Source organism: Cyrtonyx montezumae, unplaced genomic scaffold, assembly GCF_038088225.1.
Source record: "Cyrtonyx montezumae isolate F1298 unplaced genomic scaffold, pur_monq_1.0 scaffold_8, whole genome shotgun sequence".
NCBI classification, from domain to species: Eukaryota; Metazoa; Chordata; class Aves; order Galliformes; family Odontophoridae; genus Cyrtonyx; species Cyrtonyx montezumae.
Genome location: NW_027072089.1, coordinates 69,787,793 through 69,803,518, shown reverse-complemented (window position 1 = coordinate 69,803,518; position 15,726 = coordinate 69,787,793). Strand labels below are relative to the sequence as shown.

The 15,726-nt window shown below is 37.6% G+C and overlaps 1 protein-coding gene across 1 annotated transcript in view; it reads left to right on the top strand.

Annotated features, from left to right (window-relative positions):
* The first annotated feature begins 627 nt into the window (after nt 1-627).
* Nucleotides 628-15,726, top strand: part of MARCHF11 (membrane associated ring-CH-type finger 11) — a 28,722-nt gene continuing 13,623 nt past the window's right edge. Inside the window, exons 1-2 of the mRNA XM_065752869.1 lie at nt 628-894; nt 2,009-2,164. Of these exons, the coding sequence (XP_065608941.1) occupies nt 628-894; nt 2,009-2,164 (423 nt within the window). The remainder of the gene's footprint in view (nt 895-2,008; nt 2,165-15,726) is intronic.

Here is a 15,726-nt window from a genome sequence, read left to right as displayed (position 1 = left end):
TTTTTTAATTTTTTTTTTAAGACGATTGAGCTGCTTTTAGCAGATTTAATTTTGAAAACGAGGTGGGGTAATGAATTTTTTGAAAGAAAAAGAAAATTAAAAAGAGCAGAAGAAGGGAAAACAAACAAACAAACAAACAAACAAAAACCAACCAGCCAGCAGGCCAGCCACAAGAGACTAGGTGAGCCACCTCTCTGCCCCAGGGAACACCTGTTGAACGTCCGCCGGCTCCCGCAGCCTCTGGACAGACGCACCCCAAGCCCCTCCAAAGCCCCGGGTGCCCTGAGGGCCGAGCTGGGGTCCCTCTCAGGCTGCCGCCCCACTGCTGCGGGGCTCAGTGCCGGGTACCAGTCCCCGCTCGCGCTCGGCGCCTCCCCCCGCCCCGCCCCGCCGGCCCCGCACACCGCACCGCACCGCACACGGACGCTCACGCCGCCGGGGCGGCTCCGGATCCGGCCGCCGGGGCGCGGCGAAGGGAAGGAGGGAGGGAGGGAGGTAAGGAGGGAGGGGTAGAGCAAGGGAGGGGGAGAGTCGGCGGCGCCGGGTCACCTTCCCGGCCGCTGGCAGCACGCAGGGCGGCCTCGCCGCGCTCCGCTCTCCCCGCCGCGGGTGCGCGCTGCCCCGGACATGAGCGGCGCCGGGGGGAGCGGCGTTCCGCACGCCGGGGAGCCGCAGCGGGAACCCGGCGTCCCGCTGGAGCTGCCGGCCGCCGTGGGGGACGAGAGCGGGGACTCCCCGGAGGGGGGGGAGAGCGGCGGCCCCAGCGGCGAGGCGGGGGCGGCGGCCGACGACAAGCCCGAGACCCGCTCGGTCTGCAGCAGCGAGAGCGGCAGCGGCAGCCACCCCGGCGGGGCCGGCCCCATCTGCAAGATCTGCTTCCAGGGCCCCGAGCAGGTGAGGCGGCGCCCCGCGGCGAGAGCCCCGACCAGCACCGCGGACAGCGCCCGGCCCCCGCCGCCTGGCAGCGCTGCCCGCCCGGCTCTACCGGAGCCCTGCCGGAACAACAGCCGCTGTGCCGCGCGGCGGCTCCGCCAGCCCTGCTGCTGAGCGGCGTGTCGTGCCGAGAGCTCGGGGCAGGGCGCTGGGCATTAACGGCCGTTCGGCGTGCTTGGCTTATGCGCCGCTCGCCCTCTGGCCGTCACGTTCGTCGTCTGTCCCCTCGAGGGACTTTAACTATAACTACACGCATTTCTCTGGTCCCTATTGTCCTTTACAATGGGAGTGCTGGCTTGCAGATAACGTCAAAAAGACGTCCAAGTGTCTTCTCAGTCACTACATTACAGCAGCGGGTCTGTAACTAGCAGTTTGTATCTGGTTTTTTAGTTGAACTTAAAGAATCTTTTTGACGAGAGAGCAGAATAGCCCACTTATAAAATGCAGAAATATATTAACTATGAGGAATGTGTTTAGTTAGATTACTTTTGGTCCTGCCTGACAGCTGTCTGTCTGATCAATATAGGACCCTGTTCAAGGAACACGGTTCCCTCTGATGACATCAATTTCTTTCCTAGTGACGACTGGAGAAATACATCAAGCCACTTTTGGTTCCATTTCATAGAATCGTAGAATCATTAAGGTTGAACAGACCACTAAGATCACCCAGTCCAACCGCCAGCCCATCACCACCGTGCCCACTGAATCATGTCCCTCAGTGCCACATCCACACATTTCTTCAACACCTCCCGAGATGGTGACTCTGCCACCTCCCTGGGAGGTACTTATTTGAGATATTCTGCTGTTGGCTGATGCATAGTAATGTTGTTTATTTCACACAGATACACGCAAGTGCATAATGATAGTTACCTGGCTCTGTACTTTTAGGAGTGCTAACATCTTTTTAAGACAGGTTAGCTTTTGAGGACTACCACAGCCAAAAACACATGCTTATTATTTCATGTATTGAAATTGGAGCCAGTGCATAATGACAGAGCTGTAAATGCTTTTGAATTGAATCCACATATGCTTAAAATATTTTGGTACAATTCATGCTTTTGTGTTGCCTTTCCAGGGTGAATTGTTAAATCCTTGCCGCTGTGATGGGTCAGTACGATACACACATCAACTTTGCCTGTTAAAGTGGATTAGCGAAAGAGGGTCATGGACCTGTGAACTCTGCTGCTACAGATACCATGTTATAGCAATTAAAATGAAGAAGCCTTGCCAGGTAATTTTTTGTCAGTTTTTAAAAATATTTCTTTCCAGTAATTTCTGAAATACAAAATAGTACTTAGTTTTATTACAAAATTATTTTTTTTAGTTGAATGGGGGAGCCTATATTTAGCACCAGCACTCACTTGAGGTTAAGTTTTAAGAGTAGTTATGTACTAAACATAACATGCTTTCATTTGACTCTGCTATGTTGCAGCTTTTTTCTTGACAGAGAATTGCAGAGTTGCTGCTAAATCCTGCAATTAGATAAATCATACAGAGACATGGCACAAAAAATGTGGATCTCCCTGCTTCTCTTTCTAAACTATAAAAACATATTTATACTTTGGTGAATAGTCAGTCAGAGGTTGATTTCATTCATTCTTCTAGTATGAGGTCCAAAAATGTAAAATGAGTTGACTTCTCAGTCCTAGCACAGTCCAGAATAGAAGAATGGTCTTTAAGGTTTGTCTACCAGCGTCTGATTCAGAAGCTGAAATTTGCAATAATGTTTCTCACAGATCCCAGTCCCTTTTATCAGCAATGCAACATGCAGCTGGAATTTAGAATATTATAGTGGTAGTATGTTCAGGGAGAGGGGAGGGGCAGTTCAAAGCTTTCACAGATATGCTGGGAAGTCTTAAAACCACTTTGCGTATCAGAATTCTTTAGAGACTTTAAATTCCACCCTAGAAATTGAATTTCATATATCTGAGGAACACATTTAGAAAGCTACTTGTATCTTTTTTTTTTATTTTTTTAATTTATTATTATTTTTTTTTATCTTACGAGCTCAGGCATTTTGAAGTTCCTGGGGGCCAAAGTACTTGGGTCATTTTTCTGCATCTGAATTTGAGAGGACTTCTATAGAAAAGGCATGCTTGAATGGTAACAGCAGTTGTGTATCAGTGATAAGAATTCATGGATGTAGGATATCTTGTGAATTTGTTTACAGCTGTTCATACTTGTTACAAATACCTTCAGAGCCAGTTGTGACTTCAAGGTTTTCCTTAATGAATCCACAAAAGGAATTTTTTATAAGCTTTTCTGTATAGAACTGCTATAATGTAAAAAAAGTCATGGATTTGTAAAAGCCTCAAGAAATTGAAGGTGGTAGATTCCACTTCTGCATCGACTTTACCTAGTAGTTTGGCAGCTCAGCACAGTATTCTGTTTGATCCCTTTGGCTTCTTAAAATCTTTTGAAAATCTTTATTTCCTATATATTCACAGCAATTGTATCCTTCTTCCTAGCAAGAGTTATATTATTATAAACTGTTTGCAATGGTAGTCCGTGAAAATAGTACTTCAACAACAAGGGCATGGAACAGTTTCCTGCAAGCTGGCAACTGGCACAATTTGAGATCCCCAAAGGTAGTCAAAATATCTCCAGGTCTAACATAACTTACAAGAGGCTCTGGAACAGAGACTGAGGCCAAGTGAGATACCAAAGTGTATGTGAAATGTTGGACCTGTGAAAAACTGAAGGAGAGAGTTTCAGCAATATTTGGCCAAGCTACAAGAGAAGTAGAAACAACCTGAAGAGCCAAAAGATAATGACATTCTCTTCATCAGTTATGGCAGATTCTTTTTTTTTCTTTTATTTTTTTTTTTGGAGCAGGGAACTAGATTCGGGTGTCTCCTTTAATAGCTTATAAAAATACCTGGCTTGTTCTTGATGCTATTTTTCTTTCTTATACCAATGACTTATTTTTTTATTATTCTTTACAAGACAGGGTACAAAAAGATTACATGGAGCTGCATACTCAAATCACAATTCGTGTTGCATTCCTAGGATCAGATTCCTGAAACTCAAAAGGTTTTACACCTCTTCAGAGGCACATCTGTGTATTTTGTTAAGGTTAATCAATCTTAACATGACCTCACCTTTCTTCCATTCTATTGACTATGACATTTTTAGTAGCTGCCCTTGTTTAAGCTTTTGGACAGGATCTGGACCATTTGTGTAACTTCATTGAAGTCCTTTTTAAGGAAAATTTTAGGTCAGGTTTTATAAAAACCTAAGGGTTAGAGTTAGACCATATCAGTACAGAAATAGTACCAATTCTGGAAGCATACAGAATTTTCGTAGAGTAATAGGTCTTAAAACAAAGAAAAAAATAATTAAATTAACCAATGGGTTGACAGTGGAAGATGAGTACAAAAAAAGAATTGGTGACACCTGATATGACATTTAACAGAGAAATGCAATTTGATCCTTTTTTTTTTTTTCTTCCAGCATTCTTCTCAGCATCATGTCAAAGAAACATATTTAACCTTGGACTAATCCTTTAATGAAAGCACATGTTCATGTTGCTGGACTTAATTCTTGCAGCAGAGAGCAATTTGATCCAATAATAGGCAAGGTTATGTTAAAAAATCAGTTGCAAAAGAACACCCAGAATTATAATGAGAGGAACTGGAACAAACACTAGCCTAGGCAGGGAATTTTGGATATTTTTTGATACAAAATTAAAGGAGAGATTTTAAGTGTTCAATTTTAAAATTAAATCACTTAGAATTACGTGATAGATTAATAAGCAGGAAGAAAGCACAAGCAGAAATACTGTTGATATTGGTTACTTAGGCCTTACAGTTTGTAAGAATTTCCTTCCTAAAGGAAGTATAAACTCTGCTTTATTTTTTAGAGCTGCATAATTATTAAGTTTTTATTAAATCAGTTCACAAGAGTTGCAGTTAAATGTGAAAATGTATTGCAGAATGTTAGTTCCCTTGTATGGTTTAGAAATAATGTTTAAATGTTGGAACAGAGTCTCACAAAGATTGGAAAAATATGCTTTGGTGCTAAAAACATCATCTCTATAAAAGTTAGCCATAAATATACTTAAGAGAATGGGACTCATGTAGACTGTTACTGTAATGTGTCGTAAAGTTACAACTGTGTGAGATATTTAATACACCCTGCATTTGTCTTCATTAACACATTGTGTTCTAGTACTTCAGATGAACTGGACTTGTTCCAAAACTGGTACAATGAATTGGTGAGCTAAATTAAAAGCTAATTGTGTAGCATTTCATCACCGTTTTTTTTTTTTTTTTTTTTTTTTTGAAAGCAGTAGAACAGTCAGTTATTTGAAAACGTAAAATTCTTCATTGTTAGGTCTGATTTTTGAATACAGACCAAAAAAATGAGATTGGTAGTCACTATTATTTAAGCAACTATGTAATTACTTGAGGTGGAATATGACACATGAGTTCTGTGGTTCTCAGAGGCTTACACTGTGATTATTAATGCCCAAGATATTCAGCATAAAAATTATGTTCAATAATTTCAATGAATTATAGGCTGAATTCTTCAAATTTTGTCTATGTGAGTAGTCCTCACTTATCTAAAAGTTATTACAGTGGCATCAATTAGATGAAGAACTATGTAGCAGACTGCATGTAGGTATATGCATGTACTCCATATTAAAAAATGCAGAAATTATTAAGTTCCTTAGATACGTAAATTTCCAGGCCAGTGTAGTAAATATAGTAAATGCGTAATAAAAGTTATCTCTAATGACTATGCTCAGCTGGATGAAAGCATTTGTTTTCTGTAAGCCACAACTAAGGAAAGGAAAGGGAGAAGGCTCAAATCTTCAGTCGTGCTTTTTAAATTATACCCTGTTCTAACAATGATCTAATATTACTGCTATTACACTGCCTGTAATGAAGATCCAAGAGGATACATGGTGTTATTCACTATGTCAGAACACTCAGAGAAGAAAAAGGATGGTCCTAATCTAGGATAATTTACAAAGCAGTTTAAATAAGAGAAAATGGAGAAATCTATGCGGATATATAAAACTTGTCAAATAACCTGTATTCTGTCAACACTAACCATTTTAAAATGTTGTGCTTTTGGCATCTCAAATGGAATGACTCTTAAGATGACTCTTGAAAAGAAAATAATGATGCTTTGCAGACACTTTTTGAATGTGAAAGCAGAAATGAAGGGCTGTTTGAAAAAAAAATACTTGGCTGAGGTAGATGTTATGAACTGAACAGAGGTGAGGCTCAGTGTCTGAGTAGTCATTAGAAAATAATTAATATGTCAGTAAAAGCCTGTAAGGACTTTAAAAATAAAATCATTTTTTTATTTGGTGTGATGGAGAAGAGAGGAACCAGTATGGGGTGATAGAAGGCCAGTAACATGTTCAAAGTAGAGGGCTTATAAAATTGTATTTCATATTTGCTGAGAAAATTACATTTGTCAGGAGCTTAAAAGCTGCATTACAGTAATTGAGACCTAAGATGAAAATGATGATGAGAAATTAAATTTTTATATGTAGATAGTTTTTTATATGTAACATAGAAAGCGCCATAGAAATACTGTGAACAGGAAGATCCAAATAGATATTCAAAGATATTAACTGGGTTACAGAACAGATTCACAGGTTGGAGAAAGGCTAGAACATGAAAATCTTGAGATCCATATATACCACATATATCAGTTTTGAAAGGAGAGAGCAATCTGAAACAGAAAAGACTGATCATTCAGCTTAGACAAAGTAGTTGAGTATTTCATGTTCTTTGTTTTCCTAAGCATCTACTTTTAAACACTTCTAGGAACAGGATACTAGGGTAGGTAAACCTTTTGACTTGATACATGCTGAACAGTTCCAGTGACTTGTGGAAGCTGCTGATCATCAGTACCAGTGATCTGAAAGTCATAAAATAACAAAGAACAATATGTAAGGAAATGGACTAATTCTGTCACAGAGATATCACAGTAATGATTTGGTAAGAATAAAGAAGAATTAATAACAAATAGTGGATATAGGCCTCGGAGAAAAGCTATTCAAAGCACTGAATGGCTGTTGACTATGAACATCAAGCCACACTTGTAAGCCCAATTAGGAGAGATGATATTCATCTAAGAGGTCAGAGCCTCTCAGAGCTCTTGATCAGGATGGGAGTGGAAACCATCAGGAAGGAACATGGGAAACTGTTAAGAGAAAACTGAAAGGAGAGGTCGAAATTAAAAGTTTTTAAGTGAATAGACAATAGAAAGTTGGTGGAAGGGAAGGAAGCTGACCTGGTACCAGAGAGTTCTATGATAACTGAAAGTGAAGAAAAGGGTAGATTTAGTTCAGAATTGTCCAGAATGGGAAATCACATGTTTGAAAACTATGATTCAGCTCAGAAACTTGCATATTTCTAGTCTAGACAAAATTTTAGTGGTGTGTGGTGAAAAAATATGCTTACTTGATGGTTAAAATAGCTGAAGATTGAAGTGGAGATCCAAAAGGTGTAGTTAATATTTGCAATATTGCTAGAATGGTTGTAGAGTCATCAGTAAACTCATGTGATCAGTTTTCCTGACTCTCTATGTGCTCATACTTTGCTATATGGAACATTTGGTCAAATTTGGCATCTTAACTGATAGGACATCTGTCATTCTTGTCAGAGCATCAGCTATGGCATGCAGGGAGATAGACAAGCCACTCTGGTGCTTATGTCTATTTATTTATGATAGAGGATTTGCAGTAAAAAGTAGGTTAGGCAAGGAAGTCTTAATTATAGCACAGAGAACAATTTTGCACTAATATGTAGATAATGTTTTTAAACTTACCATATCTAGCTCTCTTGCGTTCTTGCCAGATCTGTTATTATTTTGAACTATGCATTAAAAAAATCAAATTTCTACACAAAATAAGTAGAGCATTAACAAAAAGAACAAAAACAAAACAAAACAAAAAAACCTGAACAGAATAGTACTCGAGGTATGTATGATCCCCTTCCGTGTAATTATTCTACTTTCCATTGCTCATTAAAAAAAATAATGATTTCTTGCTTTATTTTTTGAATACTTGCATAGTGTGAAACAGCAATTAACATCATGTAGACTGCAAAGTGTGCTTGAAAATATAAAGCATTAATTGCTGATGTCATCCCGGTTGTTATCTTGGTGCATTATGTAGTGAGTTAGCTACTTTATGGGAAATAATTGGATTCTTTTATAACATTTTCATGGGGTGAAATGGCTAGCATTAGACATGAAAGAATCTCGAATAAAATCACTTCTGCAATTATAAGCATAAATTACATAACTCAATTAGAAAAATATTTCCAAATTTTAAGGACAGCATGGATGGGAATCCAGTTAGCTACATATACGTAGCTACTGGCATTTCAGATGCTTAGGATGTCTAGGTAAACATGTAAGGCTAAAGATACCATGTGGGACTTTCTTTCAGTAGCCTCTGATTTACTTTTTTTGTCTTTTTTTTTTAAACTGTGCCTAATTGATTGGATATATCCCAAAGAGATTGATATTCTAGCCTGACATTGATGAAATTTATTTAGCAATAAGAGGTGTGTAAGCTTCCCAAATACAGAGTTCCATTGTTTTTCTCAAGTCCAAAATTCTGATCATTCAGTAATTTAATTTCCATCAATGGGACTTACTGAAAAAACTTTACAATCACTTACTGTTCTTTTTTTTTTTTTTTTTTTTTTTTTTTTTCAGGAGGCTTCTTCTAACTCTTAATATGTAAAATTGTTAATAAATGATAGTGTACTGTTTTTGTACTTCTTGATTCCTTTGCTCATGCTTACTTGGCAGTGTAAGCAGCCTGGGCACTTGTCAAAACCTCTTTGCTTCTCTGTCATTTATGCCGTGTCACCTGTGAAATGCTATAGTATTTTTTTCCACAACAGAAATTTGTAAAAGAAAGTTGGCTTTATTGACTTCATTTCAAAACTTCTTTATAATGCTTATTGATTTTGACTTTTGTCAGTTTTCAATGAAATCTTCAATGCTTTATGTAAATAATCGTTACGATAACTGCTTTCTTATTCAGTTGGTGAGATAGCTTTTCAGCTTATTGCACTCACATTGTTTATGATTTTTTGTTCCACATGTAGATTCAAATCTAGTGTTTGGTATTCGGACTGGAGACTCTTGCAATTATTCGTGCAGAATGTACAGAAGACAGCCCGTCTCCTTTCATGCCAATAGTGCAACAGTGAAAGAACCATTTGACCTCAGTTCTTCTGAAGTACTTGTCTGAGTCAGAGCACTCTATCTGCATTGTGAGTTTTTCCTGCATGACTCTTTTCCCATAGGGTTCTTTGCTTTTTGTTATTCAATTTATTTCATCTTTCCTTTTTATTTTCATTTTTGTATTTCTTCTCCAAGTCACGTTTGTTTACATTTCAATGCAGCCAGTAGAGAATGAGTCTTTGAGTTTTAGCCACACAGCTTTCTTTCCACTTAATAGTCTTTTTTTTTCCTTTTTATATTTTTAGATATTTTTATGGCAGTGTCTTCCCTCTGGGGCAGTATTAAACTTTGCCATTTCTGTGATGAAATATTCCCAGTATTGGGATACACCATACTGATACCCACACAAACTAAATTATTGGAAGAAGGCCATATCCTTAGTGAAGGCTCTTTTTTTTTCTGCTTTTTTTTTATGCCCAAACAACAAATAAAATTCCAAAAGTAATTCCTTAATTGTTTCAGACAGTCATGACCTTCACCATCAAGATAAAATGCTTGCTAGCCTCATGTATATTTACTGACTGTGCTAACACTGGAAGAAGAGTCCTCCAAGCACTACAAAGATCTTGAAAAAGATAAATGCCGTTACACTGGTATCCAGGAAACTGTATCCGGAGAAAATGAGAGTACACTTCCATATGCCTTCTCTTTTTTCATACTAAGGAAGCTCCTTCTGCTCACTGGGGAAGAATGGTCAGGGAGAGTCTACTTCTTAATGGAACATTTTATATGTCTCTAATGGCCATTATCTGAACAGTCTGCAATTTACAATCTACTATACTTTGCGGTTACTTCCAGCACATTGTGTTCCTTTGTGGATGACAAGATTCAGCATCTCAATTTCAGGGCTGCTGTTTTATGGGAGGAAAACAATCTGACATATTTTGCTTGAAGGAATCAGCATAACACAGTTGCTCATTGTATCTTGTCAGAATAACATTAATAGAATATAGGAGTCCTGTGTATGCACTCTTTTCCTACACATGCAATGCTATTCTCCACATAACCTCCTTCTTTTGAGGCCTCAAGAATTATTTGAAGCTCCAATTACCAAATGTCACCTTCCAAAGAGGACACTTTGCTTGTATTGAAATGTACAATAGTGACTTTAAATCCTCCTCAGATTTAATAAAGAGAGTCTCTTTTTCTTCAAGCATCACCTACAGAGTATTGCATATCATCTCACTGCTTTCTGAAAACTTGCACCAAACAGTAATTTGATTAATTACTGATGTCATATCTTGTCTGTCAGACTTGAGGGAAAGATCTTCATTCATTATAAGGTGAGGAAGCATCAAATACTTACGGATTTCAAAAGTCTATTCTTCCATTTCTTCAGCTTTGGGTAAAATATATAGAAATGTGTAGAATAGCTGATGATTCTTAGAAAATGTGTGCTCTTCAGAGCTTTTCCATCAGTAGGAGTTGATACAGTTACCAGGTATCTGAATGTGTCCAGAGATTTGTGGATTCACTTGGAAGATTTTACGGCTATGAGGGTTTCAAAAAGTCATCTATCCACTGAGTACTGACTTCATACTTTTGTAGATCTTGCTGTTATGAATGCCATAAACTTAGCCATGACATTTAGGACCTACAAGATCTAAGAACTTCAGCCTTCTGGCCTAGGTTATTTCCGAATAGATGCAGTTAATTTTGGATGTCTTGGTGTTTACAACATGACATGACATAGGGGAATCTTTGTCTTCATTGCAGAACTCTCATGCATTAGCTCTCCATGATAATCTTGAAAAGGTTCCCTTCTTCTTTGTTTGGGTTTAGAAGTACAGGCAACAATTCTGTTCACTTAAAAATCACCTAGCATTTCCATGATGCTGTGTCTCTGACCTTGAATATTATGCTATGTCTTTGTCTCAGCGTTACTCTCTCCTACTTTTTAATCTTTTCTGAACTTTGTTAATGAATTGACCAGATTAAGTACTGAACCATGGCTGCCTCTGACATATGAATCCAGAGGGCTGTGATCCTTGGTTATGACATTGAATTTATCAATCTACTCTGCTCAGTAACTACACTGACTACTACCTTTCCAGGTTTATAACAGAAGTCAGAAAGATTCTTGGGATAGAAATCTCCTTTAGCAGGATTTAAACTGTCTTTTTTTCTCCTGATAATCAAAGGTTTAATACAATTTTCCATCAAGGAGAAGGGTATTGTAGAGTATGTTTTATGATATGAAAACGAAAATTGCTTTAAAAGTTAAGTAACTTCAATTACAAGCTGAAATTCATCTGGTAATTTACACTGTTCTAAAAGAGTGATTTATTTGCAACTCTTAAGCTTATTTTCATGAATAAAGTAAAACACTTTCTTAAAAAATGTGTATGCACTACGCCTGATTCTATTGCTTAATCTGTCTGTGGCATTCAGCATCTCTGGGGGATGTTATGAGTTCCCAAGTGGCAGCTGCTTGACTGCATGCTGGAGAATTCTGTCACTGGACTCAGCATCTTCGCTGAGAGGCTGAGCTCCTTTACTTTGGTGGGCCATGAGTAAGCATTCTAAAAGCTATTCCTCCATCAGGAGCTTGCCAAGGCTTGTTTTTATAGTCACAAAAAAAAAAAAACCCAAAAAACACAACAACTTTTCTCTTGCAGTGTTAGGGCTGCTTAATCATTCCCACTTCCCCTTCTGAAGAAATTACTAATTCCTTTTCCTTAAAATCTTTTTGCCTTTAGAATCCTTTATGTGTTAAGGCCAGCATGGCAGAAGTGGTCCTCTTCAATACAGCACAGCAAAAGATGTCTGGTGTCAGCATCAGGATATTGTTCATTTTCCTGTTATTTTTTATTTTATTTTATTTTATTTTTTTCATACAGATGTTTGAGATATTAGGCCATAGTCAACATTCTCTACTTCAGAATAGTATGCTAGATAAGTTATAACAGTCAGCCAGATCTAGGTGACTGGGCAAGCCTATCTGAAGAAGAATTTTAGTTTTCCCCTACTAGATGTCTGAGCCAGTTATCTCTTTCACTATTTGAGCCATGAGATCCTATACTAACAGTTTCACAATGGTATGCTGATGTGTGTTCTGTTAGCTCTGTCTTCACTTACCACTCTCAGGTGCTCCGCAGTTTACAGCCATAATGTTTCTGAGAGGCTAGTGAGTTTTGTTCTTATCAGAGAAGCAGTAGTTGAAAGAGAACTATATAGTAATTGATACACTTGTGGTTTAGTTGACTCTGAATGCCTTTTTTGTTTAGATTTTATGGTTTTCATCCAAGCCATAAAATAAACTCATCTGAATTTCCTGACCAGGGCAACACCATATTTCTATCTAGCATGCTTTCTTCATCAGTGTTTGGAAGGATGAGTTGCTTACAAACTTCGGATATCAAGGCACTTTTGAAGATCTGCTTGTCTGTTTCTATCTGTTCCAGAGGTGAACAAGAGCATTCTATGTAGAAAGTTTTTTGAAGTGAGTAACAGGTTGTCTCAGGACTTCCTATAGGATCACTGGAGTATTTTTCAAAGAGCAACCTAAGCAAATTTCATCAAGTCCTATTGTTAATATTGATAAGGACTCATGAAATACTGCTGATGGTAAGGTAGAGCAGCTGATGTAAAAAGACCAACACCTCTGTCATATATGATTAGTGAATTTAAAGAGAGGACTACTGTCTAGCGAGACAACCAAAATGCATACAGACATATACTTGAAAAATAATTTGCAGTAGCTCTAGCTAACTAAACAGTAAGTGGTTCTTTCATATAAGTGTTTTCTTTGTGTACAGGATGTGCTTACTATTCTTTCTCTTAGGTGCTTCTTGATTTAGAGAAAACAAGGATATTTTTATGTCTGTATTTATTTATACTGGAAGGGATGGTACACAGTTTATGTGTGAGTCACATAACCACCATTAGGCCAAGAGCAATTTACAGTTTAAGGGCTTCGAAGCACAACAGTATGAGTTGGATATAACAGCTTTTATTATTATAACCATTGCTTCTTGAAGTGTTATGAATGTTGATGCATAATAAGTAAGAAAGCTGTGTATTTTCAGTGGCCAGCCCAAACTATTAGAAAAAATCTATTGGTAGTTCAAGCAACAGCACCTACCAGCTTGTAGCTGTGATTATGTAGTAATACCTGAATACCTTACTAAGACAATTTATTTTTAAAATATTTTTGGTTATTAAATCAGAATTAACAGTAATAATTATTACTGTTAATAAGTGTAAAATGCATAAATCTTATTAATATGTATAATCATTGATGTATTGTGCATCTTCTTATATCATGTTTTAATTATTACATGTTATCCATAATATCTAGAAGAAAAGGAATCATAATAAATGAATGAATTTTTCTATTCAGCCAAATTTTCAAGTAATATGCCACTTAGAATATTAATTTGCTTAGTCTGAAATCATCTAATTATGACTAGATTTTCTTCAAGTGAGGATTTATTGCAAATGTAATTGATTACACAGCCAATCTAATTGATTTGCCAATTTAGTAGATTAATCTCTAATTGAATTTTATAGCAAGTTTTGCCAGATTTTGTGCAGGCCAGAACCCAGGATTGTATTCTCTGTGACTACATGAATTTGGTTGATAATACACTGGCAATTTTATAGTCCTACTTTTTAACCCTTACCCAAGATATACACATCTTACTTGGGGATTAGGTGAGGCAACAGCCTTAACTCTAAACTAAGTATGTTCATTTCATCTTGCCCCCAGAATCTGAAGTGCTCTTATTTTCTATCTCACAAAGAAGCGCTTGAACACTTCCCTTAAAGATTTTTCTAGGGCCACATGGAAATTTTGATCCAATTCTATGAATTAGTTATGGTTATGACTGAAAGGCCAAATGGCCTGAGGCCAGTACTTGTACTCAGATGTTTTTTTGTGAGGTACCATCACTACTGAAACACACTGTTGCCATATAACAAAAGGAAGAAGACTGGATAGTGAACATCCTTCAGATTCTGTACCTGACAGATGCTAAAGAGCTCATTTGTGCCAAAATTATTGTGAAGGGCCTGATTCTCAAATGTGAATGTTGCTTCTGTAGGATGTAACAGAATTCAGTGACAACAGATAAGGAAGTACTACTACTTGATATCTTGTCTTATGGACTTGGACATACGAGAAGCAGATGGTGAAAAGCAGTAAAACACTGGGTACTTGAAACAAAATGATGCTTTACAAGTTCTTAACCGTGCTTATTCAGTTAAATTTGTCTGTATATCTACATTTTTTGTCTCTATTATTTACCCATCATCATGTGTTGGGCCTAGATTGGAAAGAATATATTAATATTTAGCATTTTAACTCTTAACAGTGATTAAATGGCATAGAAATTTCCTTTCAGTCATTTTCCAGTAAACTCAAAACTCTGAACTCTAAGATTCCCATTGTATGGCATTTCTTCCACCTTCACAACATTTTTATGATTCTTTTTCATGAAAGACCATGGCATCTTTGTCATTATTCTGAGCAGCTGAGGTAGACTAGCATCAGCAATAGGCCTTGATGCTTTGTGCAGCATTTTAAAATCATGTTCCTAATTAATCTTATAGAGTTGACATGAGTATGGGAAACAATTTAATTTGCTTTCTCTTTGGTTTAGCCAATATCTGTGTGTCTGGTATATGAATCGGAAGTGTTCCAGTAAATGACTTCAAAGAGTCATTGTATATTGTGAATAATGAGTCAATATCAGTTATTAAAATAGCATCTTACAAGGCGGAAGTTTAAAATCTTGCTCTAGCTCAGGTGAAGAATGAGTTTGAATGAAGACCTTTCAAAAGAGAATGCATCAACAATTAAGGTGTAGAATATTCTCAGGTTAAAAACCCTTTATCTTTCATCTTGCATGAGTTCTAAAAAATATCTAATTATTCATACTGTCAAAAAGACAGAAATAGTAGCTACCACTTTTGGAAAGTCCAATTAGCAGATAAAACATAATTTTCAGTAACTTAACTGGAATTAATAGCTGAACATTAAGCACAGACAAGAAGGCACCAACAAAAATGGTCAAGAACAAATGATCCTTCTTTACACTGATAGGTGGTGAGGGCATTTTGTAGGTGAGGCTTGTTCTATCCCTCCATGCTGAACAATTTCTTACATGCCTTCGGTGAATGCATTAAAATGTTAAGGAGTTGCATAATCTTATCGTCATGGTCAGCTTTTTTCCTTTTAAACCTATTCAACCATCTTAGCTAAAGTTTTCAATTAGTACCTTTCTCTGAAAAGAAGCAAAATTCATCTCCAGATTTTTTTTTAATACTATTGTTTGGTGTCCCAAGAGAAATAGATTTCCAGTATTTCCAGGCTTCTAGGCACTCAAAAATCCATGATGCATCCAATCTAAGTGCAGATGTTCTACTCTGCCAGGTACATGCAGTAAGCCATCGCTTCTAGGAACTATTCAACTGAAATTTCCTATGTGCTGCACAGATGGAATATACCTTTCAGAATGTGCTTTCAGAATGCCCAAAGTACAGGTATAGCCTTCCAAGCAGAGTGAGAAGTTGCATGCAAGCTGAATTATCTATATCCTTGACCTATCTGATTCACAAAAGAAA